This window comes from Equus asinus, chromosome 23 (genome assembly GCF_041296235.1).
Source record: "Equus asinus isolate D_3611 breed Donkey chromosome 23, EquAss-T2T_v2, whole genome shotgun sequence".
Lineage (NCBI taxonomy): Eukaryota > Metazoa > Chordata > Mammalia > Perissodactyla > Equidae > Equus > Equus asinus.
The window spans coordinates 30868266-30894929 of NC_091812.1; the positions used below are offsets into that span (position 1 = coordinate 30868266).

The window sequence follows — 26664 nt, forward strand, 5'->3', positions numbered from 1 at the left end:
AAAATCATTCTCTTGAAAAATCAACTATTTAATGCACAATGAACTTCCCAGAGCTCTTCTAGGACTTTGAACTGTTGAAATCCATTTTCTTGGAGAAACAGGTTAGATTGACTACAGATAATGTTAATAGATTCTATGTGTTTACACAGTTTGTGACCCATCTATTTAAGAAATCAATCTTCAAACAGGAACATGAGGAAGAGAAATGCACCATTGCTCTTTTGTCTAGGAAAGTTATATCCTGGGAGAACCACCTCTCAATGGTTTAGAGAGATGCTTTGAAATCTGGATCCAGGACAAACCATAATACTATTGCCTGAGGGAAACCATTTCCTATGTTCACACACCACTTGTTTCTAAAATGTTTAAACTGCATTCTAAATTGGTGTTCTGTGCTTTCAAGCTATAGTGGTCTGACCTCAGAGAGAAATGAATTCCTGACTCTTGGGACATTGTACAAACCCTTTTTGGAACTAATCAGGATGACTTACAAAAGATTTTGGATTAATACTTATCTTTGCTTTTGTCTTTGAAGGAGGGAGAACATGAGAGAAATCATCCTTCATCCTTTAGAAAATGATCAGAAGGAACAAGAAAAATATACAAAAGTTACCCTTTCAGAACATTCTTGAACTGTTAGCCAATACATGTTAATCCTTATTTATGTTGTCTGAATATCCAAGAGTTGATATTGAAACAATAAGACACAGGAGCAAAACATTTAAAATGGCACAAAACTCATATTTCCCCAGGGCGACCATTCCTGGATCAGTCTGAAAGTGATAAGAACTGTGTTTCTCAGGCTTTTAGTATCCACAGTGTTGCAAGTTCTACAGCCCCATCAAAGAATCATCCATTATCTGGAGTAGTCCTGGGATTGTTGCATGCAGTCAGGAATAAGTTTCTATCTGCTTCACCCTTATATTTTTTAAGTAATTTCTTGAGGTGACATTTTCATAACATAAAATTAACCATTTTAGAGTGAAAAGTTCAGAGGCATTGAGTCCATTCACAAGATGGTGCAGCCACCATGCCTATCTAGTTCCAAAACATTTCCATCCCTCCAAACTCTTCATCCATTAATGTTTCTCCCCAGGCCTTGGCAACTACCAGTCTGCGTTATGTCTCATCTACTTCCCCTTTCGTGATCCATTCATTTTAGTAAGGGTTCTTACCAGGCTTTTGCTGTCCACAAAGCCATCATAGCTACCACCGTTTATAGCTGAAGAAAGATGATCCTAGAGCCAAGGGCACAATCTCTCTCTTGGTGGTACTATGCTGCCATTACCAACCCTCTGCTGCCTGAATCCTGTCTTACCTCCCTGGCTACACCATCTCCTGGGCATTCCTACGGGCTCTACACCTCTTCTGCCATGGTCGACATAGTAGAGTCTTCAAAAATGCCAGTGATGCTGTATTTTCTAGGAGAATATATCTGTTGTTCATTCGTGCATTTCTCTTTATCATGTGAATAACAGAGATAAGTCAAGTACCCCTGGAATTTCTCCATGTGTGTGGGAGAAGAACTTTTCATTAATTAAGAAGTTTTCACTTATTAATTTCAACCCACTCTTTCCCAATCAATATGATGAAAGCCCATGTTTGAGAGAGGCGGTGCTGAGTCAGGGGCGATCTCCATTGCAAATGGCAAGTTGTGATCAGATTCAACCCTCATCTCTGACAACTAAAGCATTACTATAGATGCAGGTTTCCTTTTCTGGTGCCGTCTTCACTTAGACAGTTATTCCAGGAAGACCTTAGCTTCCCCTTTAAAAGTAGCCTTGATGGGCCAATGATCAGTCCTTCAGACATATCCAAAAATACTGAACACTGTGGATTTTAGCCTGAGTTTAGGCTCAATTCAGAATTCTAAGTACGAGTATAAAACTCAGTACTGGGGCAGCAACAAACTGGTATGATTTTGTAACTTTAACATAAATTGACTAAGTTTCTATAAAAGGAAAAAAGTGAAAGAGAAAAGCCCCAAATCAGTGAAGAGGTTTCTATATACATACATCTTTACGCATGTAAGTAAAAATTAAGCAAAAAAAGTCTATAATATGAGACACTAAGAATATTTTCTGATATTGATTGTCATTCATAAGAACAAGCTTCTCAAGAATATGTTCAAACTCAAATGAACAAGCCATAAAAAGCCATGAACCAACTAGGTTTTTTTTAAAAAAATGACTGTGCTCTTTTTGGAAAAATAATTTCCATTTCACTCATTAGAGCAGTTTAGATCACATGGAAATCCTCTTCTAAAACACAACTAAAAATGCAAGATAAAAATATAATAAGTAACTACGAAATGCATACTTGGCCCAGTAAGAAAGTAAGAGCAATCCCCAGAAACCAAAAGAACAAAGAGGAAACTAAAAATTGAGAAGTAAACAGACTGTTCCTGTCCTTGAGAATGCGCTGTCCGGATGAGCAAAGGGCTTACCAGCCAAGTAAGGAAAGCAGTCAAGGTTGCATGAAGAGGAGGTGGGAACTGCACATCTTGGAATGGCTTAAACTCACTGAAGAATATTCTAGTAAAATATGTCCTCGGAATCGCTCGATGGGGATGCAACAGCACGGTCATAGCTCCTTGGCCTAGAATGTGGGTATTAAAAAACTCTTCCTTCCCTGAGATTTCATAAACACAGGCTTTTACTCTTTGTCTGTGTTATGTCACTCAGACTTGAAACTGCAGTCCCTCTCAAATGCTAATGAAAGGAGTATCAGAAAGATAACAATAAAACGCTCTTTCTTTCCCCTACAGTACAGAGGAGCAGATATAATTTCATGTCTTAAATTTAGTTCTGATAAAGAGGTGAATTCAGAACATTCACAGAAAAATCTCCCTACGACTCTCCTTTCCAGAAAACAGATTTATATAAAAATGAATAATCTTGCTCTATTTCATAACACGTTCTTGGAAGTGTTATTTATACAAGTGAAGCTTTTAAGACATTCAGACTTTGGAAATTGTTGCTGTGTTTTGTGAAATCTAACCTCAATGAACTTTTGTGTGTTTGGTCCAAGTAATATTATTTGAATTGACAAATTATTTTAGTTTTCGTTGTTAGCTCAGAAGAACTATAAACTTTCTTTTTTTTACCGTTTATGCAAAAAGATATAATACATCTGTGATTCTGCTGAATTCTTTAGTTAAATGATGATTTGAAACTATTCACCTTATTTAAATCAACACAAGATAATATCAAAAAGAACATGATAATTTAAAATACGATCAAATACAGCTCTAGAAAGAAAAAATATAGTCATTGAAATTAAAAACTCAATGGATACTCTAAGGAGTAGATTAAAGATAACTGAATGAACAGCTGAAGAAAACAACAACACTAATTAAGTGTTAACTAACTAACTAACTAAGAGATGTATGCACCCCTATGTTCATTGCAGCATTATTTACAATAGCCAAGACATGGAAGCAATCTAAGTGTCCACTGACAGGTGAATGAATAAAAAAATTGTGATAATATTACTCAGCCATAAAAAAGAATGAAATTTTTCCATTTGTGACAACATGGATAGACCTAGAGAGCATTATGCTAAGTGAAATAAGTCAGACAGAGAAAGACAAATACTGCATGATTTCACTTATATGTGGAATCTGCAAAACAAAACAAAACAGAAACAGACTTGTAAATACAGAGATCAAATTGGTGGTTGCCAGAGGTGGGGGAAGGGGGGAAAGGTTGGGTGAAATGGGTGAAGGGGATTAAGAACTACAAACTTCCAGTTATAAAGCAAACAAGTCACAAGGATATAATAAACAGCATAGGGAATACATTTAATAATATTTTAATAACTTGGTCTGGTCACAGAGGGTTCCTAGGCTTACCATGGTATCATTTTGTAATGGACGTAAATGTCAAATCACTGTGTTGTGCACTGAAATTAACATAATATTGTACATCAACTGTACTTAAATTTAAAAAAACACTAAATACTTCAAAATGTAGTTCTAAAAAAACAAACAAATAAATAAATAAAAATAGCTGAATTGAGAATAAGTAAACTAGAGTATAGAATTGAGGAAATCAACTAGGATGCAGCACAGAGAGATCAAGATATGGGAATTATGCAATAGATATTCAAGAACACAGAGGTTAGAATGAGAAAGGCCCATATATACCTAATAGAAATAAAGACAGTAGCAAATATACACATGCTCTGGAAGAAGTTCAACATAGTTCTTCCATTATTTCTACAAACACATTTTTAAATGTGATGCCTCGCACAAGATGTCTAGCAGAGTCAGAAGAAAAGACAATATGGACAAAAGGCCAAAAGAATGACAGGCAAAATGCATGCCTCAATGCAGAGGCTAGCATATTGGACTTATCAGACACAGAATTTAAAGTATTTATACATAAAAGACAAAACGGAAAATTTCAGAAGAGACCTCAAAACTAAAAAGAGGTAATAACAAAGAAATAATTCTTGAACTAAAAGCGGCCATTATCAAAAGCTAATTGTATAAATTATTTTATAGGAATTGGACACAGTTGAAGGAAGGATTAGGAAATTGGTAGAATAGAATGAAATTTCTATACTAAAGCCTAAAATAATGAAAAGTAAGAGAGGGTAAATGATTAAAGGATATAGTGATGTGATGTAATAAAACTCCTGGAGTACCAGAAGGAGAAGAGAGAAGATGCAATGCAATCCCAATTAAAATCCAGCAGGCTTTTTGTGGAAATTGACAACTGATTCTAAAATTCACATGGAAATGGAAAGGATGTAGAATTAAATGACTTTGAAAATTGAAAGACTAACACTACCTGATTTTAAGACTCATTGTAAAATGGCAGTTATTATAACAGTGTGCTATTGGTATAAAGACAGATAAAGAGATTAATCAGCAGAACAGAGTCCAGAGGGGTGGCCCAGTGGCATAGTGTTTAAGTTCGCCCTCCACTTTGGCGGCCCAGGATTTGCCAGTTCAGATTCTGAGCATGGACCCACACACCTCTTATCAAGCCACACTGTGGCAGCATCCCACGTAGAAGAACTAGAATGACTTACACTTATGCTATACAACTACGCACTGGGGCTTTGGGGAGGAAAAAAAAGAGGCAGATTGGCAACAGGTGTTAGCTCAGCACCACCTTTCTTCACCAAGAAAACCAGAATAGAGCCCAGAAATACTAAACCTACACATACATGGACAATTGATTTTCTACAGAGGCACAAAGGCAATTTAGTAGAAAAAGAATGGTCTTTTCAACAATAGCGCTAGAACAATTGAATAGGTTGCTATAGAGGTGCTGATAATGTTTTCTTATTTTCTTTTTAATCATTACATTATCTCCAAGCATGTGCCATTTTAGTCAAAATAGTTTTGCATCTTTTTTTCTTTTCTTGCTCAGTCTTGCAAATGATTCTCCATCTAATTATTAATTCAAAGAGTCAAGTTTTGCCTTGTTGAATTTCTCTACTTTGTCCTCCTTTTTTAAATTCAATTCATGCCTGTCCTTACTTTTACTATCTCCTTCTTTCTACTTTCTTTAGACATATACTATTATGGATTTCCTAGCTCCTTAAAATAAGCAATTAGTTCATCAGATTTGAAGAATCTTTTTCAATAAAAGCTTTCAAGAATAAAATTTCCCTTGAAATTTTGTTGATTTTGTTGAGTCTCACAGATTTTAAGATATGATAACTTTATTATTTTACATTTCTAGATATATTTATATTTCCATTCCCAATGTAGGTCACCAAATCTAAATCCAATTTAGCTTTAATTCCAGTATGCAAGAGTTTTTAATATTACAATAATCCATAAATGTAACTGACAACATACAGAGTTAAAAAGAAAAAAACTATAAGAAAAGCTAAGATAATACAAAAGAAAAGAATTTCATGAAATTAACACATTCATAATAAAACAAACCTCTAAGTAAAGTAGAAATTTAAAAAACCTTCTTTAAACTAATGAGTTTCTAAATATAATCAAACAAAACTCATTATAAAAATCAGTCTAAATAGGAAAATATTAGTAATACCTCATTTAAAATCAGCATACACAGGAGGATGTCAACTATCATCACTTAAATTCCACAATGTATTGGATGGCTTAGCCAGTGTAATAAGACAAGAAATATTAATTATAGCCATAAAAATTTGAAAATAAAGTACTCAACTAACTAAAGTAACTAAAGTACTAACAAAATCTGTACAAATCTCAACAGGCAATTTTGTAACTTTATTAGGAGATACTAAAGATTTTCCAAATACATCAGGGAAATATACCATTTCACGGATAGAAATGTTTATACAATGAAGATGTCAATTCTTTCCAAATTCTGATCAATATCTCAACATGGCTTTTCGTGAAACTTAAAGTAAAAAAGATTCTAAAGTGAATACGGAAGAATATAAAGCCAGGAATAGCAAGTACTCTCTTAAAGAAAAAGAACAGAGAGGATGATCTTTTTCTATAAATTTAGGGCTTCCTTACAAAGCTATATGTAGTAATTAGGACAGCGTGGTATTCATAGTTGGATGGGCAAAATGACCAAAAGAATAAATAAGAAAACCCAGAAAGAAGCACATTTGTATGAAATGTTATTCTATGACAAGGGTAGCATGTCAAATTATTGAAGAAAAGCAAGATGGTTCAATAAGTCGAACTTGGAAAAAATGGCTACCCATACAGAGAAGATTAATGAGTACTGCTACTCAGTGGTGTTCTGGTAAACCAACTCTCTAAAAACCAAGCAAACAGAAGAGCCCTGGTTTGCAGCATTTGACAATTCTCATGACTCACATGTTCCACCCATGGTGGAGTTCAAGAACCAACACAAAATCACTTGGCTCTCAAGTTCCTGAAAAATTCACAATCAGGTTTCCTCAGCTAGTATGAGCCAGCTGTAGCACACCATTATCTCTACTTCATACCACATACAAAAGTCATTTTCAAATAAGTTTCTAAGGGAAAAATAAAATTTTAAAGCTCTTAGTAAGAAAAGGTATCAAAAGACAGAATAACTTTGGTCTTTGATATTGGGACATTCTTCTTCAAAAAGACACAAAAAATATTGACTGTAAAAATAAAAGATTGATGAATTTAATTGTATCAAAATTAAGAATATTCTTCTCATTAAAAAGATACTGTATCTTAGAATCAAGGGTATATTTAAAAATACCACAAAACAATTAAAAACACACAGACAACCCAATAAAACTGTGCAAACCATGTGAATAGGCATTTTACACAAACAAAACTGACCAATAAACACATGATGAGATATTTAAGATAGTAATCAAAGAAGAACAAACCAAGATTGCTACGAGATATATTTTCACATCTCCTTGATTAATAAAAATTAAAAAGTCTGACACTGTCAAATTCTAGGGAATATGAATCCACAGGGCCATTTTCCACTGAAGGTGAAAATATAAATTGATACAACCACTTTGACATTGTATCCCAAAGTTTAATGTTCCTATTTCTTAAGAATGATCAAATTTGATTCTGGGTATATAGCCAAGAGAAATATATACAAAAATGTTCATGTAAGCACTATTCACAATAGCAAAGCCCCAAAAACCCATTATTAAAAGACTAGATGAGTAAATTATCATCAGAAAGGTAGATTACACAGCAGTCAAAATAAAGAACCTACAGTTAACATGCAACAATATGGATGAATCCTATCTGAATAATATCTAAGTAAGAAAAAAAGTCCATTGTTTTGGAGTTGGAAATAACTAAAATTTATATGTATACACATATGTGCACACCATTTTTGGAATATACAGAGATAAAATGGAAGTCAATTAAGAGAATAATGAACATAGGTTTCATAATTCCCTCATTTGGGTGGGACAGAGGGAAAAAAAGGATGAAGGACCACAAATACACATGGAGGTTATTTTCAAAGTATTTTATTTTGCATAGTGGCTTACTAGTGCTTATTATGTTATTCCACATAGCTAACTACAGAAAATTAAAAAAAAAAACATGCATCTGAAGTTCTGAGGGAATAATATCAGGGTCACAGCAAAGAACAGAAGGCACAGCTGGCTGGAGTTTTGAAGATGAGTTACTGAAGGAACTTTTGACAAAAGTATGGGTAATCCACAAGGGCTACTGAAGAACCCAGAGCTTGCAAGGGTGAAAAGCAATTACTACTCCTGAGAGCCTGAAGAGGTGGAAATGGTGTCATCAGAGCCCAGTGAACACTGGAATTGTAGAAGTCAACACTCTACAATGAGGGGACACTCAACAGGGCCAACAGTCATAGAAGGAAGATGCAACTCTGCTAGAACCCTGCCAGAATGCCACTCAGACATGAAAGAAGCAAGGGAGGAAGTATCCTGGCTTGTCTCTCCTCTCATGTGCCAGTCTCCTGTCAGCACCTCCCTCCTTTTCCTATTGGTTGAACCAAACCAGAAGCTGGAGGGCAAGAAAGCCATGTCATGAGGCAAAGAGATGAAATGGATCTGGGGTGGAAAACAGAATATCCAATAACATTAGCATGCACACAAATATTTAAATAAAGGTCCACCAACAATAACGTGCATATTGGGAGAGATGTGAATGAGTTTTAAATGTTCTAAGTATTTGGATTAGCCAAGGAAAAGAGTAAAAGCATCAGTTAACTTGAAACTTTGGTAAGTGAAAAAATACATGTAATTTCTTGAATAACCATTAAAATAAAAATAAAGGCAATATACAACCCCCCAGCTAATAGAAAGAATAAAGAATTAATTTTAAAATTAATTAAAATCAATGTACACTAAATGTAAAATTAAAATTTAGTTAGTTTAATTTTAAAATTAATCTTAATGAATTTAAAATCAATAAGAAAAGAGGATAAGAAAGGAGAGAAAAAGAAAATAGAGCAGGTAAGAAAAATAAAAGTATTTAATAAGATGGTAGAATTTTGAAACATAAATTCATCAATGCATTATATTACATGTGAATAAAGTAAATGATCCAATTTTAAGAAAAGTTTGTAAGACTCAATAAATAAATAAAACCTAAATATGGGCCATTAAAGAGACATTTGCAATACATACAGGTACAGAGATTGTAAGTAAGAAGATGGAAGAAGATATATTATGCAAATCCCAACCCAAAGAAAAGCTATTATAGGTATAATTTATCAGACAAAGGAAACTTCAGGCAAAAGGCATAGAGGTGAACAAGGACAGCTTATAGTGACGAAAAGTTAATATCACTAGGAAAATATGGCAATGCAAAATTTGTAAGCATATAAAAATATAACCTTCCTAATGTAAGATGCAATGATTTGGGGGTTCTTTATTGCCAACCAATAAACAAATTAAGAAACACACATCAAAATAAACCATTAGTCAAGAAATAAATCACAATGGAAATTAGAAATTATTTTTAATTGAGTGAAAATTAAAATATTATATCCAAATTTGTAGATGCTGCTAAAGACATGCTTGGAGGGAAATTTAGAGCTTTAATTGAAAGTAGGCTGAAAATCAAATGACCTAAGTATCAAGAAGTTAGAAAAGAAACAGCAAAACAAACCTAGAAAAAATAGAATGAAAGAAACATGAGAATACGAACAGAAATTAATGAAAAAACAAACAAACATATAGTAGGGGATCAACAAAGCCAAAAGTTCTTTGAAATAGTACTGAAATTGACAGTCTCCTGAGGACACTGGTCAAGAATGTGAGCACCTAACAGCCACTCAAAGAAGGAAATTAAACCCAGAGGAAAGCACTGAAGTAAAAGAATGAATAATGGGCAAAGAAAATGTTGAATAAATGAGTAAAGCAAAATAGATATTAGTTGAATAAGATAATAATTATATAATTATGACTCATTTGGGAGTACAAATCAAGGTAGAACAAAAGTTTATAACAGACATATAACTTGCAGAACAGGAATAGAGAATTGGAGATAATGGATTCAAAGTCCTTGAATTTTTTTATAAGAGAGAGAGTGACTAATTTTACACGTTTATACGTGTGTTAAAATTTTTAGGTTAACCAATAAAAATAGAAAGTATTTCTTCCAAACAAGGAAAGAGGTGAAAATGGAGGAATAAAGAAATTGTAGTCAATACGAGAGAAGATAGGTAAGAAAGAAAGCAGTATGCTGTTACCTCTGCAATAGGCTGCCTTCCTTAATAATATTATTAATAATTTTCAACTAGAAGCCCGGCTGCCCAGAAAACGTTTACAATCTTTATCTTTTCTTACAGCTTAGGGTGGACATATGACTAAGCTGTGGCCATTGAGCTCTAAGCTTCAGGGAAACTGCCTCAGAATGCAGCGAACCCTAGTCTTTTGTCATTTTTCTTCCCTTTCTTAATTCTGAATCCTAGAATATGAATCGTGGTTGGAGTTCTAGTAACCTTCTCTTATCAGGAGGCCAAGAGTCATATTTGAGGGATGCTAAAACAGTGAGCTGAAAGGAGCCTCTGTGTCTTTCAACTCTGCCACCATGCCTGCCCCAGAATACCAATTTACAGTCTTTGTTTATGTGAAAGTGAAATCCATTTCCATTTTGAGTATTTATTTGGGGTTTTCCATAATGGGCAACCTAACCTAATCCTAACTGACATAAGGACAAACAGAAAACATGAAGGACATCAGTAATCATGATAGATAGAAATAGATGTAAATGGACTAAACATACATGTTGAAAGCAGAGACTCTTAGGTTGGATTAAAAAATATTTAAAAATATTCTAGCTATGTGCTCCTTTAAGCCCAGACCTAAAATTTCAGGACACTGGAAATTTGAAAGAAATAATTGGTGGGGAGTACTCTCTGAGACACTTTCTTTACCTACAACTAGGATTCCACTCACTTGCCAAGTTAACTCGCACCTCCGAATTTTTTTTGTAAAAATATTCTGACTGTATAATTTGCTTACATCAAGTTCAAAATCAGGGAGAAAAGAACATGTGGCATTAGAAGTTAGGATATTGGTAATTTAGGGTGAGGAAGAAAGGGACAGTGATGCGGAAGATGTACAAAGTGGGCTATGGGGTGCTGAAGTTCTATTCCTTGACCCGAGTGGTGTTATATTATTTGTTCATTTTATGACTTTTATTGAAATGTACACTTAAGATTTTTGCAGTTTTCTATCTATGATATATCTAACTTTAAAAAGTATTTTAAAAATAAAAAATGTATTTTTAAATTATATATGTGTATACACACTCAGTTTAGGCCACAATTTCCTCTGCTTACCAATAGTCAAATCTCTTTGCTCCAAAATCTGATCATTCATGTGAACCTAGTATTTCAATTACATGACTAAATTAAACGTTGTTTAAATTGTTGATTTATTAGGAGGAAAGGGACAGTTATTTCTATGAAAACTGAACTGAGTGCTTTGCAAATACTCAGTCTCATCAAGTTGGTAAACACATTGCTGTATAATCTGTGCAGAGGACAAATGTAAAAAAATACAGAAAATCAGAAACATCTCAAAGTAGTCTACGTTCAGATTGCCCAATATGTCTTTAGTGTCCTTAGTTTCCCCACTTTGAGGAAACAAACTAGGAACCGTAGACAACACACTGTGAACACTGTTTATGCAAGATCATTTCAAACTCCAAGCAGCGGATCCAGTTCCAAGAAACAGCTTTGGCCCATAAAGTTTAGCAAAAACTTATTGAAAATAATTATCCTGTGGAGGCTTTAATCTACTGTTTCTTTTAGTGACTTTACTAATCACTTAGCATGCTGATTGTATCAGATAAGAGGCGAGTTTGCCATATCTTAGCAACACAAGACAAAGAGAAAAATGATAGGATATGTGAGGAGCAGGAGAAATCAGAGGTGAGGAAATTTTGCTAATGGGAGAAGAAAGGCCAATGAACAGAAGTTAGCCCACACAAACATACATTCATATACTCAAATCCTGCCTTCCACCTCCATTTTTAACACCAACTTCCCAACCAAGCACAGCTTGTCTCACTGCATACAAGATCCACTTTTCCCAAATTATTAAAACCCAAGTAGGCATAATAGCAAGGTGCTATCTGCTAAAATTGCAGTGATCAAAAGCAAAGGGATATATATCCATTTCCGGGCTAACCAACCGGCAGAGTCCCCCAGCCATGCTTAAGGCAACATTGAAGAGTCGGGGAGGAGGGATGGCACTGAGCAAAAGAAGTTTATCTCCAACAAATTGATCCCGGATTTTGAAATCGAACAGGTGAAAAGAAGCTATTTTTGTTTCACCATACAATTAAGTTTGTTAACAAATTTGAACGGTTTTTATTTCAACTACTCATGTGGGCGAGAGAAAGCTAGCACATCTTTTCAGCAATTGAGACGAGTGGAGTTTGGAAGAGACTCCTTGTAAAATGAGACAGTAGTTTCAGCAATGGTTGAAGTCATGATCTATACGTTCTTTGGTATAATGACGGCTATCACAAAAGGCTGGAAGAGGTCAGATTCAAGAGAAGAATAAACTATGCTCCATGCCCCAGCCCTGATTGTGTGTGCGTGTGTTTGTGTAATTTAGATTGTCCCTAAGAAGCAAGAGGAGATTAAATATCCTTCATATATTACTCCCAAGTTAAAGTTCCAGCTCCTCCTCTGCTGCATAATCCTGGCATGCAATAAAAATACACAACCCAGGGGCTGGCCCGGTGGCACATCAGTTAGTTCACAAGTTCCACTTCCGTGGCCCGGGGTTTGCTGGTTTGGATCCCGGGTGCAGACATGACACTGCTTTTCAAGCCATGCTGTGGTAGGCATCCCACGTATAAAGTAGAGGAAGATGGGCATGGATGTTAGCTCAGGGCCAGCCTTCCTCAAAAAGAGGAGAATTGGCAGAAGATGCTAGCTCAGGGCTAATCTTCCTCAAAAAAATAAATAAATAAAAAATAAAACTAAAAAAAAAAATACACAACACTTGGTCCAGTCAAAGCGTGCCTCACTTTTCCCGCTGAAAGGGAGGGAAGTGGTCTGATAAAGCCTTTCATCCGTGCAGCCATTCCCAGGAATACACTATTCTTATGGGCAAGCTCTAGGGGCTGGAAGATGCTTACTTCAAAAATAGAGATCGCAGGCCCTGTGGATTCTGGGCAGAAAAGATCTGCCCTTCAAGTAAGAATAAGATTGGAGAGTTCCTTATTCTCTATTCACAATGCTTTACACATAAAAAATACTGGGTAAATATTTGTTGAAATTAAACGGGCAGGTGTGGTAACCTGTTTCCAAAGCGGCTCCTTTTACATGTATTCAATAATGTCTGGTCTAAAGGACCTGTTCTTATGTAACTGTTCAATAAAATATGATCAAGGATGAGCGTACAAGCAGTGAGATGACGTGCCAAGTGCATTAGAAAGCTTTGAGCTTTCACTGCCTGCACGTCAAATAAACCAGTGTTTGAATCCACAAACAACTGCGAAGCTGAGAGCAGAAGAAAGCAGCAAAACCCAGCTGTCTGGACACGGCCAGAACACCCCTCTGCAGGTTATGTAACAGCTGTTGTGTAATTGTGCATTTAACTCAAAACACATTTTTAAAAGAGGAAACAATTAGATTTTCCAAAAAGAAAGAAATTGAGAGGGAGAAAGAGAGGGAGAGAGAGAGAAAAGTGTTGAAATAACACAGAAGTTTCGATCTGGTCTTCAAGCATGAGGTCCAGAGGAGGCAGGGAGCTTGGAGATGGTTGTCTTAGAATCTAGGGGGCTGGCCCTTGAGCCAGATCTGGTCTGCCTCCAATTTTTGTAAATAATATCGTATTGGAAAGCAGCTATACCCGTTAATATATCTATTGTCTATAGTTTCTTTCATGCCGAGTCCAGTAAGTTACAACAGAAACCATCTGGCCCCGAAAGCGGAAAATATTATCTGTTCCTTTACAGAAAAAGTTTGCTGACCCCTGTCTGGGATGAATAAAAGGCTTAGATGGGTAAAAGAATCAACTGCTTGTGAGGGTGACTGTTCATGTAGAGAACCAAAACAGCCGATTCTCGAACCCATCTGGGGATTCTCTTCTGCAGGGAGAATAAATAGAATTAAGAGCCAGGGTTTTGGAGTCAGACCGTCCCGAAATGAAATTCTGGTCTTGCACTTAATAGATCTGTGATCACAAGCAAGCTTCTCACTCTCTCTCTGTCTGTAAAAAGAGGAAGCAAGTGAGGATGGAAAGAGAAAGGAAGGCTCTGGAATCTGATTTGGAGTAACTTTTCCATAAGCCTTAGTTTCCCGACCTAAACCCCATATTTAGGGGAGCTAGCAATTTTCACTGGAAAAAAAAAATTGTTTTCTTAAATCTTAACAATCAGAGTTAAGAGCATCCAAAGTTTTCTGTCTTGTTTCTACTGTAACTTTTGCTAGAGCTTCAATGCAATAAAGTATTGTACTTAAAATGGGAGTAGTACAGTTAAAAATTGTCCTTTCTGAATGTTCCCAGCTTGAAACATTAATTTAATTTTAAGAACTTGAATTACTTGGGAGTCCTGTTTAAATTTAGTCTTTGTACAATTGCCTGTATCAACGTTTGATAAATACAGCCAACTTCCAAAACCAGAGGTTACTTTCATTTTAAATGAGTTTTAACAGACGATGTTGCCATATTGCTACTGTGGCGACTGTGTGTGACAGTGCACTCTGAGTTCCCTAAAAGTTCTGCTGACTTTTCTGTTCCCATATATAACATAAAGATAATTTAGAGCTTCTGAAATCACAATAGGTCTACTTACCCAGCACTGAAAAATACACGTGATGGATATGATTTTTTAAAACCAGCTTAGAATGGGGTCTAGAGAGAGGAGTTTTCTTCTGCAAACAGCGCTCTGCTTTTCTGGGACATGGACTAATCCGCTGAAAGCACTGTTCTGGAGACACCTGGCCAGGGTCCTCTCCTCACCAGCTTCTATAGAGAACAAGTGCCCTTTGAGACTCTTTTTTAATCCTCAAATTCTCTGATTCCAAGTCTGTCAGAGAATGGAAAGTTTCACAGTAGCATAAACAGCATGAAAAGCCAAAAAAAAATAATAACTGGCCTTAGTGGCCAGAGCAGCTGTGCTACGTAGCCTCATCACAGGTTTCGGCTTTGTAAATTAATTCGTCTGCAAATAGTGCCCGGTCTCCAGATGCAGCTTCAGTGCTGGAGCGCTGGTTTCTTAAGGATTTAAGTTTAGAGTCAAGGGCTTCCTGCCCTAGGTGTTACACAGAAGTAGTGTCGTTTTCTTTTTGCTCTGTTTGTTCATCCAATCATAGCCCGGTATGCAAATAAACCCTAGCCGGTGCAGATAAAAAGGAGCAAATAAAACCAAGCGCTCTATGAGAACGAAATCGCTGATCCTGTCACCTGTGTTCCAGGAGCTGAATCAGAAATGTCGTCAAGCCAGCCAGACATACCTGCCCCACTCACCAATCTGAAGTTTCAATATACGAAGGTCAGTACAATTTATATTTGCTGCTTTGCCCCAGGTTTATAAAAACATCTGTTTAAAACATAAAAGGTCAATTTAAGGAAACTTATGGAAAGAGCCCTTTGCAAATATAAAAATGAAAAGCTTGCAAAATGAAGGTCTGGGTTTAGTGTCTCGATCAAATAATGAATTCTTAATCGTATCAGGCAACTTTTCATAAAATTATTTCTTTGAATGTTTCTAAGTGAGAGGAGTTCTCTTCTGTGAGAAAGGCTCTGGTGCCAGGATTCAGGGGACTTCACTAAGCACTTCTCCTAATTTCAGCATAGCCCAGCTGTACAATAAAGGAGGCAAATACCAACCAGAGAAACTTGCTGGCAAGAGTCTAACAACCGGGAAATGATCTAAAATTTAAAAAAAAAAAAAAAAGAGGAGAAACAGCGTGCTGAAGTAACATGATTTTTCTATGTGTTTAATGACTGTCAAAATCGAAGGACATACATCTGATAATTGGATCCTGATTCAAAAACTTCTGACTTGCATTATTTAGCCTACTTTGGGAAAGCTAGCATTCTTATTTATTTCTTCTGCCAAGTTTGTTGCCATTGGAGCATAATTGTTAACTGATAAATATTTACAGAAACAAGAGCAGGAGCCAGATCCAGACTTAAAAATCCACAGCTAAGAAGAACGAGAAAATGGATGCTGCTTGAGTAATTCAAGAGCATCTCTGAGCTTCACCTGGGTCACACTGTTACATGCCTGCTTTCCTATCAAACCAACAAATAAAACAAAAAACCAGTCCAACCCAAATCACTTAAAGTTAGCTTTATGGCCTGAGGTAGAAAGTAAGGAAAGAAAGGAGCTGTTCCAACTCAGGGAGAGCCATTTTGCTTTCCAAATTAACCAATGAAAAACCAAGAGCATTACAAGTGAATGATAAAGTAAAAGCCCCGCTATTATCTATTTATTTCCTTACTTGTATGCATGGATGGTTTTGAAATCCTAAGTTCTTTGCATTTTTATTTTCATACGCACAAGTGAGGAAGTCGTTCAGCTGTCTAGCTCTTTTCCTTAGGAAACTGTCTACAGAGATTAGATTGTGCCTCTAACATGGTTGACCAGCAGCTGTAAAATGTATTAAGGTGCTATTTTCACCAAGTTTTATGAAAAGGAAAAACAATTTTTCCATTTAATTTTATTCTAAATGGGAACATGAAAAATGTGGTAAGTCCGTATCCTCCAGAAATTTACACTTGGCAAAGGTATGCCCAAAAGATGACAAGACTCCAGTCTCCCCAACTTTCTTACTCCAAGTGTGTCATTCACAAGAAATTTCAACCCAAAGCAGGCATGTTAACAAATGCATTTCGCAAAGATCAAGATTGTTGGCAATGATTGAATGATCACAGTACTATTATTACAAAGAGTATTTTTCCCTATGATATGGGAAGTTACGTTGGTGCTCCGAATGTCACATTTTTAAAAATTCAGCTTTGCAGAAGTTTGCAGTCTTCCTTGTATGTCTATCTCAAAGAAGCTCGAATGTAAAATACTCTTTCTGCTGAATTAAGTTTCATCTAGAAGTTATTAATTAGGCTTGTAGGAAACAGTACTAGACAAATGAGATCGCCCTTAAAATCTAACATGCAAACGCAGATGTAGTGAACCTTTAACATAGAGAGATGTTTTTAAGATTGAAATCTCCTGTTCACTTCCAAGTCATTGCACGAGAACACTCCTCTGCAGAAAATGACTGAGCTGAGTGTTCAAAAGAAGGCAAGATTTAAGAACTTCTCTGGGTAAAAATACCCAATGCACATCAGTGAATTTTGATGGCTCTCACACCTTCTCTATAGCTCTGTTTTGCTCAGGTAGCATTTTATTATCTGATTTAGTGGTTACAGCATTTTCACACTTGGGAGGACACCAGTTATGTATGTAATTAAATCTAAATGAGTGAGCTTTTTCAGATGCCTTTGCATGTTTTTTTACTGTGCCCCACTGAAGAACTGTGTTGGATTTGCACTTGCAAGAGGAGTTGGAAAAGTGATGGTGATTAACAAGTTTCCTGGTTGCAAACCAAGCAAGCAAAGATTTTATAGTGTTTGAGGAATTACCTTCTATGGCCAGCCTGTAAACTCCTGTGTTATTTTTCTCTTACTATTTTAATGTTTTTCTTTATTATCGCTAGAAGTAGATTGGTTATTGGGGCAAGATGGAAGAAAGAGACAACAAAGGATAAGTCATAAATTATTGCAACTATGGTGGAAGAGCTGCATATTCTCAAGCTTGAGATTGCTTTTGACTCAAACAAAAGAAGTCATTGATGCATATCTTTTATGACTTATTCTCTAGTACAGTCTGATTATTTTTTTGTTGGGGTGGATAAAACAGAGATCAGAGTTTAAGAAATACCTTCTATAATGATACAAAAGTTTTTAGAATTTAAAACCTCAATAACGTCATTACAAATCCACATACACCCGGAATCCATCTCTGTCCTCATTTTTCCCCTTTCCAATTCTAAGTGAAGCCTACATCTGCCAACTCATCCATTTTATTGAGGCTTTAAATGAAGTGCTTTGAAAGTTATGTGATCACTGGGCTAACTACATTACCTCTGTCTGCCTCGGTTTTCTTATGTGTAAAATGGGAGTAATAAAGCTACCAATTTCCCAGTGTGGATAAAAGCATTAAATGAGTTTAATGCACACAAAGCACTTGAAATAGTGCCTGGCACATGGGAAGTGATTGATCAATATTAGCTATCCTGGTCCTATTTATTTTTCTGAATTCTTTCCACTTTTCCAGAATTTTCTTCTACTCAACCTTTCCTAAACCTGGTTCCCACAAGTGTTCCTCTCATCTTATTCTCTTCTCCTCGTTCTTCTGTCACTCCTTTTTGCACAGTCATGCCCCACCTGATAAGGATTCCATTGGAACAAAGTCCCGAGGGTTAATCCAGGAGTTCAGGGTTCAAGAACTTCCTCTTACGAGATTTGGTAACTCTATTTTACATTCTCCCTTCACCACATTGTTTTTAACCTTAAAAAAAAGAAGAAATAGGAAATTCAAGAAGATAAGCTTCCTCAGACAGAATTCAAACTCCAGTCTTTAACTTAACTCCTACACTTAACCTACTGAACAATAATATGTTCATGCTAGAAAAGCTCGTCATCAGCGAATGACATTTCACACACACACGTACACAGGCACACACACGGGAAACAATTATAGCTAAAATTCATTGTGTTTACTCTCTGCCAATGACTGTGTAAGTTCTTTACGGTGATTTTATTTACACCTCACAATAGCTCTATGAGGAGGCGACTATTCCTGTTTCATAAATGAAGAGGCTGAGGGACAGAGTGGCTAAGCCACTTGCCTTCAGTTACACAGCTAGTTGACTTCAAATGCTGGCATTCTGAGACCTCACACCAAGGGACTTGTCTAAGATCAATATCGCTGCTTTGGCACATAGAGTGGCTGGAATCCTGTTCTGTCCTTTATTCTGACTTTCACTTGTCCATTCCTGATCGCTGGAGGGAACATGGCCATGAGCCTTCCCAGCTGCTGCTCAGCTGTTCCCAGGCCAACAGGAGGAAGTTCATCGCCAACTTAGAAAAAGAGGAGAACAGTAAGGAAGAGTAGAAGCAAACAGACTTTCTGCTTTGATTGGAAAGTTGGGGTTTGGGCTGAGAGAGGCTGTGATGCAGACGGCTTTGACATAAGGGTGCAGTTTCTATGTGAACTACATTTCTTCAATTCCTGTGCAATAAATAGGAGATCACTTTCCTAAATTTCTAGTATTATTGTTTAACCCATCTTAAAGATATATTTCTGATAGAGAAGAATTATGAATCATTGAATACTATGTGCTAGACACCGTCATCTTTTTTTAAATTCTTACAACAAACAAATTCAGACCACACACATTTCCAAATATCTTCTCCTCTTCATTCATTTCTCCTATTTTTCCTTCCCTTTATCTAACAAGTCATTAAACGACTACTCTGGGCTAGGTCTTATGATAAAAGAAGGCTAATATGATTCTTGCCTCATGGACTTACATTCCTGGAGAATGTGTGAGGTGGAGTGGGGAAGAAAATAAGCAAGTAAGTGAATACATTAATCACAAATGATGATAAATGCTGGAAAGAAGATGACTGAAAGCTGGGAGACAATGAGGGGAAGAGTTTACTTTTGATGGGGTGTTAGGGACTATCTCTTTAAGGAAGGGACATTTCAGGTGAGCCTGAGGGATGCAGAGCATAATGTGGCCGTGGAGAGTGGGAAAAGAACAAAGATGGAGAGGTAACAGCACGTGCGAAGAGGTCTGTGGGCAAGAGCTTGATATGTTCAAAGAACTATCAAAAGGCTAACATGGCCGAAGTACAGTGAGGGAGGGAGAGAACGGATGAGATGAGACTGGAGATGGGGGTTGCGGCCCGATTGCCTGATGGCTTTATTGGACGGAAACCACTGAGGGGTGCTTACAACAGGACAGGACTCAGGTTCAAGACAAAGCTGATTGTGCTGTGGCACTGCTTTCGTTTGGGAAACATTTGTAACTCCCTGCTGACTGAAGCAATATTTTGTTTGCTTTTGGCTTAGAAGCAGTTGAACAAATAGCTGGATGCCTGCAAGGTACAGTGTCTTAACAGGATAAGCCCGGCTTTGATTTCCGGCTCTTCTGCTTATTTAATGATGTGCCTTTGGCCAAGCTTCTAATCTCCTTGAGTTTCAGTTCCCCTGTCTGTAAATTGGGAATAATAATGACTACCTTAAACAGTGGCTGTGAGAATTAAGGGAGGTAATTTGTGGAAAGTGCCCAGCACTTATTAGCTACTTGGACTAGCTCTCCTTAACACTCTCCTTCCCAAGATGACTCCTAAATTCTAAAATGATTCAGTTTCCAACATAAGAGGAATGATACTTGCCTTGCTTATCGCAATTCAAAACTGCTTTCATCTGTTGATCTCATTTGAGGTCCATAGTTAACCACTGGGAAGGAGCTGGGGAAGATGTTACTAATGTTCCATTTTAAAGCTGAGGAATCTGAGCTCAGAGAGTTTAAGTGATTCGCATAAGGTCACACAGCTCTTAAAAGGAAAATATAAAATGAACTGAATTCTGAATCTCCTCTTTCAGATCTGATACTTTTCCACAGTTCCATTTTTTTCCCTATATACTAAAAACAGTAGTACTCAAGTCTCACTGGATTGTCTCTAACAAGTGCTTTCACATCTTTTACTTAATTTGTATCATTCTTTCCTTACTCTGATTGAGAGGATGGAAATTTGGATGATGAGAGAAGAGGAGTGATTTGAACACCAGGTCTCCAAACAGGTGAACCAATGAGAGAAGATATTCTAGAGTAAGAATTCTAGAATTTGAACGTGCAAGTGAATTACTTAGGGATCTTGTTGAAATGGAGATTCTGATTCTGTAGGTCTGAGGTGAGGTTTGAGAGTCTGCATTTGTAACAGACTTCCAGGTTTTGCTGATGCTACTCAAAGCGTGGTCTCTAGGCCAGGAGCAACAGTCTAAAAGTTTTGAGTCAACCTTACAACTACTTACAGGAACCACCATCTAGTAAGGGACCTGACTTCCTGTTTCTCCCAGAAACTCACACTCGACCAGGTCAGAACCACTTGCCTTCCTCTTCAAAAAGCGCTTAAGTCCAACAGGAACCAGATCATGGCTACAAACCAGTGATGGAACCAACCATTAACTTTGCTTTTGGGAGATAACCATTCATTATGAATGTAATATTTTAACTCATCTCTAAGGGCTGCTTTCTTGGCAAATATTTTGTTCTCTGACATTTGCCTGATTCAAGAAGTCTGATCAACAAAAATCTTAAAGTAAATAGCACATACCCTAAGGGAGAGTAATACCCCCATTTCATAAGCACTCTTAGTAGTACAAGTGCTCATGGTTCTTTAAACTGGACTTCACCTAACAAATTTGTTGTTGATTGCTTGCCAGAGTGAGGGAGATGAGTGAAAAAAACTCTTAAAGAGTATGAGAAACAACTTGAAAGCTTCTTTCAAGGAAATGCTTCTGAAGTGTCATGGATTAATCTATGAGATGATATAATACTGAGCAGCATAAAAGAAATCTCATAGAAATAGAGGCATTGATAAAATGGTGATACGCTTGTCTCCAAATAGCAATGGTCTGGCTGGGGGTGGGGGTGGGTTGCATTTTCATGATGCTATTATACTTGTAGCCAGATATGTTACACATTTACCAGATGTCAGTGGCAAGATGGGCAGAGCCAAGTTCAAAAGAATGTAAGCAATAATTGCTTCATAATTAAACATTTATTTAAAATTCACTACTATTAAATTAGAGAAGTAGATATTTGCAGAAACCTGGATTTCATCACATTGATATATTTTGAGTGTACGTGTGTGTGTGTATCAAAAACCCACAAACAGAGGCATTGATTGCAAAGGATGTAAAATGTTGCTAATATTTGGTTTTCTAATATTAAAATATCTCTACATGATGCCTTTATGGGAATGTTGGAATTGTTAATGGAAATGTGTTTGCTGGGAATTTGCACAAATATCACAGATCTTAAAATTTTGCCTGAACAGCCGCCTTGCCCTCCCTAGGTGCCTTATCTGACTCTTTTCGCTGCTCTCCTGATACATTTTTAGAAGTCGAAGGAATGTAAATAACGACCAATTGAATTAGGCTCTCCTTTTGGCACTTTCTTTAGAAGGAAGAGGGCTTACATGCAATCAGTTGTATTGTTGGCTCTCGATATGGTTCAGTGTTAAAGATGTACAGAACGTTGTAGTGCTTCCACATGCTTACCTCTTTGACACCGGATATTATGATGTACAGAACTTGTTGACAAATATTTTTGTCATCTGTGGGACAGCGAAGGTGTAGCTCAAAACAGAAATGCTTTAACATCTTCTCTTTTTTCCCTGAGTTGAAAAGGCGGAAGGGGTTTTTTCCAAAAACAAGGAAAAAGTATATTCACTCATGCTCCTGAAGTCAGACTATAATATAAAACAGAAATGAAGGGAAAATTTTATTTCTCCTACTTTTGTTTTGGTCACTCTCTCATTTTGCTTTCATTCTTTTGACTGCAGTTAAATATTTTCCTCCCATCTGTTATTTCCTCCCTAATTTCCTCTTAGTTTTTTTTTACTCTGAGTCTCAATGTTTAACTGTGCTGCCTCAGGGTTTGGATTGAAAGTAGTTGCCAGAGACCCAGCTTTGATTCTTTTCAATGTTTAACACCCCAACCTGACTTTGGTCCAGTCTTTCTCTGATTATTTATCCCCCATGGCATTCTTTCTCCCCACCCTCACCTCCATGGTCTTTGGTACTTTTTAGGTTTTTAACCCTGAGAAAAGGTTTACACCCTTACAATGCCCATCACTTCCTGTACATTAACAACACCACCCATCACTCCACATCCTGTGACCCAGGCTCTGGGGTTTGGAAACAGAGGTTACATAAAATGGAGACTCATCGTCCTTCCTCACCTTTGGCATATCTTAAAAGAAATCCTTTGTGCATTGAAAATGCGATCTGTTAAAATCTCTCTGCCACCAAGAAAGCACTGGCTTCCCTTACGGGATCTAGAGCCTCTGCCCCACTTGCAGTTCTGCAGAGAAAATGTGAATTTAGGGCACCCTAAATATCTGGTGGAGGGAGTCAGGGACTCTGCCTTGTAAACCAAAATGTTCCAAAATCTCCTAGCCACTGAGAAGGCTGATAGGTTTTATTTTACCTATTAGTCAAATCCAGCTTGATCCAAGCCAGAAAAGTTTTGAGGAAAATGCTTATTTAGAATTGTAGCTTTATACCAAGCACATTAAACCTGTACCCTGGAAAGAAAGGCTGTTTTTTTTTTCTCTCAAAATTGTGAGTTATTCTTGGACACTAAACCGCATTCAGGAAATGCCCACTTTTTTTTAGTCGAAGGTCATATGATGCATCCTTTAAAATCTAACATATCTAAAATTTAAAGAGTAAAAATTGATTTTTAAGTTGCTTCAACATTCCCATTGATTGTTTCCTCATATAAGAAGCACTTGAAGTCCAACCATATGCATAGGCATCTGTAATTTTCAATCAATATTGTGAACTTTAAGTTGAGGTCCACTTACATATGTATTATTCAAAAGTGTCCTGAGTCCAAAATTCATAAATAGAATAGAGTTAATATAATAGTTAGGTAGGAACCAAGAACTCTTTTTCACTTTTAGGCCATGATCCCTTTTTCCCTAAATTTGCTAACATTTAGTGTGGTTATCACCAGAGAGATCATTTCAACAGGCCTAAAATAGGTTTGATAGTTACTATAATAAACATAATTAGCCTATACTTCTCTGTATAACCATTTTATGTAACTGGAGGCAGGATGATCCTTCGAAAACATTTGGCCACACAATTAGCTAAAGGCTGTGTCAAATGTAAAGCCAATAAAATCAAAATAGAAAAAAAGATCATTAAGGTAGTTCCTACCAATAAATTCTCCAGAGCTAAGGAGAAGAAAAGGATGGTGCAATCTTGTTCTTTACAGCAGCCTCGATCATCTCTTTATCTGTGCTGAGATCTGGTTTGATGCTGAAAGGCCTCTGTTTATGGGATAATGTGTAATTTTCAGACTGTACTGCTACGTCACTCGACTCTAAAGCCTTATGACCTCATGCCTGGGATGTTAAAATTGTCTCCAGGCTAATCTCCAAGACTTTGGATGCTCTGCTTTAGATCCATTTGGGGTACGTTAAAATCAGTATTCCTAAAAATATCCATTTGATCCTTTCACTCCCTTATTATATTCAGGAACAGAGTCCAAACTGCTCACTCTGGGGATCAAGATCCACCACAAATTGGTTTCGTTTTCATTATTGGAAGGAATCTAGTTTCCACTGGAACTCTATTTTGGGGCTAATCTTTTGACTATGTTACAAATATCCCAACAGCGTTCCCTCCTTTTCCATGTTGTTTTCCTTTTTTACCCCAATCCAAACCTATCCTTCAAGGAAGCATTCTTCCAGCCCACGTTCCTCTGTTCTGTGAGTTCCATTCTGCGATTTATTGACTAAAGCACTGCTTCAGTCATTTTGCAGTATAACCTTCAATTCTTTACTGGCCGATCTCGCTAGAAATACACTCTCTTCTTAGATGATAAGCCCCTTGAAAGCAAGGGTCATCGTTCACTCATCTCACATTTTCCCACTGAAACTTCCAGATGTCTCAGGTATTTACTCATTATTTGATGAACACTTTTCTGATAAAAGAAACGTGACCATTTAGGATTATGAGAATGTAAGCACAAATTCAAAAAAAAACTGTGTTCAAAGTGTTCTCCTATATTAAAAGTTAAAACTGAATAATGCAGGGCAGTTGCTGGTAATTTGGGATCATCTATGACCAATCTCTTCTGTTGCCTGAAGGCTGCCAGATAAACTTGTATTCTTCCTTTCGGTTAATGCTCACTTAGAAAACATCCACTGACTTTAATCTGAAGGGGGAGTTTTATGTACAGCTTAAATGCAAGAGTCTGCTAATGAAATTGGATGGTATATACATATAGAAATGGTTCTTTCACCAAAAGAGATTATATGAAGGGAATAGAATAAGCTATCATATATTGAAGCATAGTATTGAGAAGTTGAAACCACAAATTATCACAGACTTGAGGGAAAAGGACTTAGGTGGGAGTTGGGAAGTTTCACTGCAGGCCTAACAAAATATAATACGTACTATATCTTGTTTTTATTAGATTTGGGGTAAAATCATACTATGGAAGAGTGGAATTCTGGCTATGTCTCTGGCGGGGTGAGACTTGTGCTCTCCTAGTTTAGAAATATAAAGTCTGAGGGGGTGATACTATCTTTAGGGCAGAGAAAAGGGAGAATTAGAAATGTGTGAGTGAATCTGATGCAAATTTTGCAAGGCTGGCTAAAGAAATTAGGGCTAAGTGCCATGATGTCTTTAGTTTTCTCTTTGGAATTTGGTGAGCTGATAGGTAGATTTCTACCTTTAATAAAAGGCAGAACATAAATAATTTAATAGTAGTAAAATGTTATGTTAGAAAAGAGAAAAAAAGAAGTTAAATCCAATTGGACTGACAAGTGAAATCTTCATGAGGAGACGACATTTTAAGCGAGTGTTTGAAGTATGAGTGGAAGAAAAGAGTGAAACTCCAGTCTGAGGAACAGCATGAATAGGTGTGTGGAGCAAAGAAGGGCCTGGTGTATGAGACAGTAGGAAGAGGCTAAAACAAAGGGTAAACTGAAGAAATAATCGGATAAAAGGTTGGAAAAGTGTATTGGGGCCAGATCATAAGCCACCTTAATGCCATGCTAAGGAATTTGACAAAGAAGAACCACTGAATTGTTCTGAGGAGAGGACAAAATCTAAGGTGGCTTGGCTTAGGAAGATTATGATAAAAGGGTGAGAATTAAATTTGAATTAGGCAGAGATGTAGGGCAGGCAGAACAGAGCAAGGGTTTTTTTCTGATAGTGTAGAACACAGTGATTCAAAAGGATGAGTAGCGATTGTGTGTGTCATTACCGGAGAGGGAAAGCGTTTGTGTCTGAGAGGGAGAAAGGGAGAAAGCGAGAGAGAAAGGGGGAGGGAATGTGCACCAGCAAGCCTGAGAACTTTGGTTTGAGGTAAGAGCAGCGTAAAGCTAGAGATGACAGTGAGCTCAAATTGGGATCCGTTGATTAAGTTGTTTCCCCTGGGAAGAAAAAGACAAAGAGGTAAGGGTTAGAGATGCATACCAGAAAGTACTCTTTAAGAGTAATTAGAGGATTTTATAAAATGCGTTTCTGATAGCTACAGTGCTGATTCACCCTAAGAGCCATTGGGCAAGTCAGTATTTTAGTCTGAATTTATCTTTCTTCGAGTTGAACTAAGATGCCAACGATTTTTTCATGAAGGATAATAGGAATTTTATGGTCTTCATCTGTATTCCATTACCCTATCAGAGACACAAGGACCTTCTTGAAACATCTACCTTTCTCATACCCCAATATATGTGTCCTTGGACAGCTAGTATCTTCATCTGAACTGCTTTGCACCCCTGCCCCTTTATTTCTTCACGCTGATGTCTTTTTCCTGTCAATTCCAGGCTAGCACTACACTTCTTCTAAACTCCCCCAAATACATAGGTTCATGCTGTTGTGTCCTATGAATAATTAATTGTATTGGCTTGAACAGGCCAGTAAGGATGCTTATCCTTCCATTTGTTTGTTAGTAAATCACAAATACCATAGGGTACCCTTGTGCAGAATACCATAGGTCTTACACATGTGTA

General features: G+C 36.9%; 1 protein-coding gene across 1 annotated transcript in view; it reads left to right on the forward strand.

Annotated features, from left to right (window-relative positions):
• Positions 1 to 14919: 14919 nt before the first annotated feature.
• ALDH1A1 (aldehyde dehydrogenase 1 family member A1) overlaps positions 14920 to 26664 on the forward strand; it is a 53447-nt gene continuing 41702 nt past the window's right edge. The window contains exon 1 of the mRNA XM_014848753.3: positions 14920 to 15379. Coding sequence (XP_014704239.1) covers positions 15317 to 15379 — 63 coding nt within the window. The 5' untranslated portion in view covers positions 14920 to 15316. The remainder of the gene's footprint in view (positions 15380 to 26664) is intronic.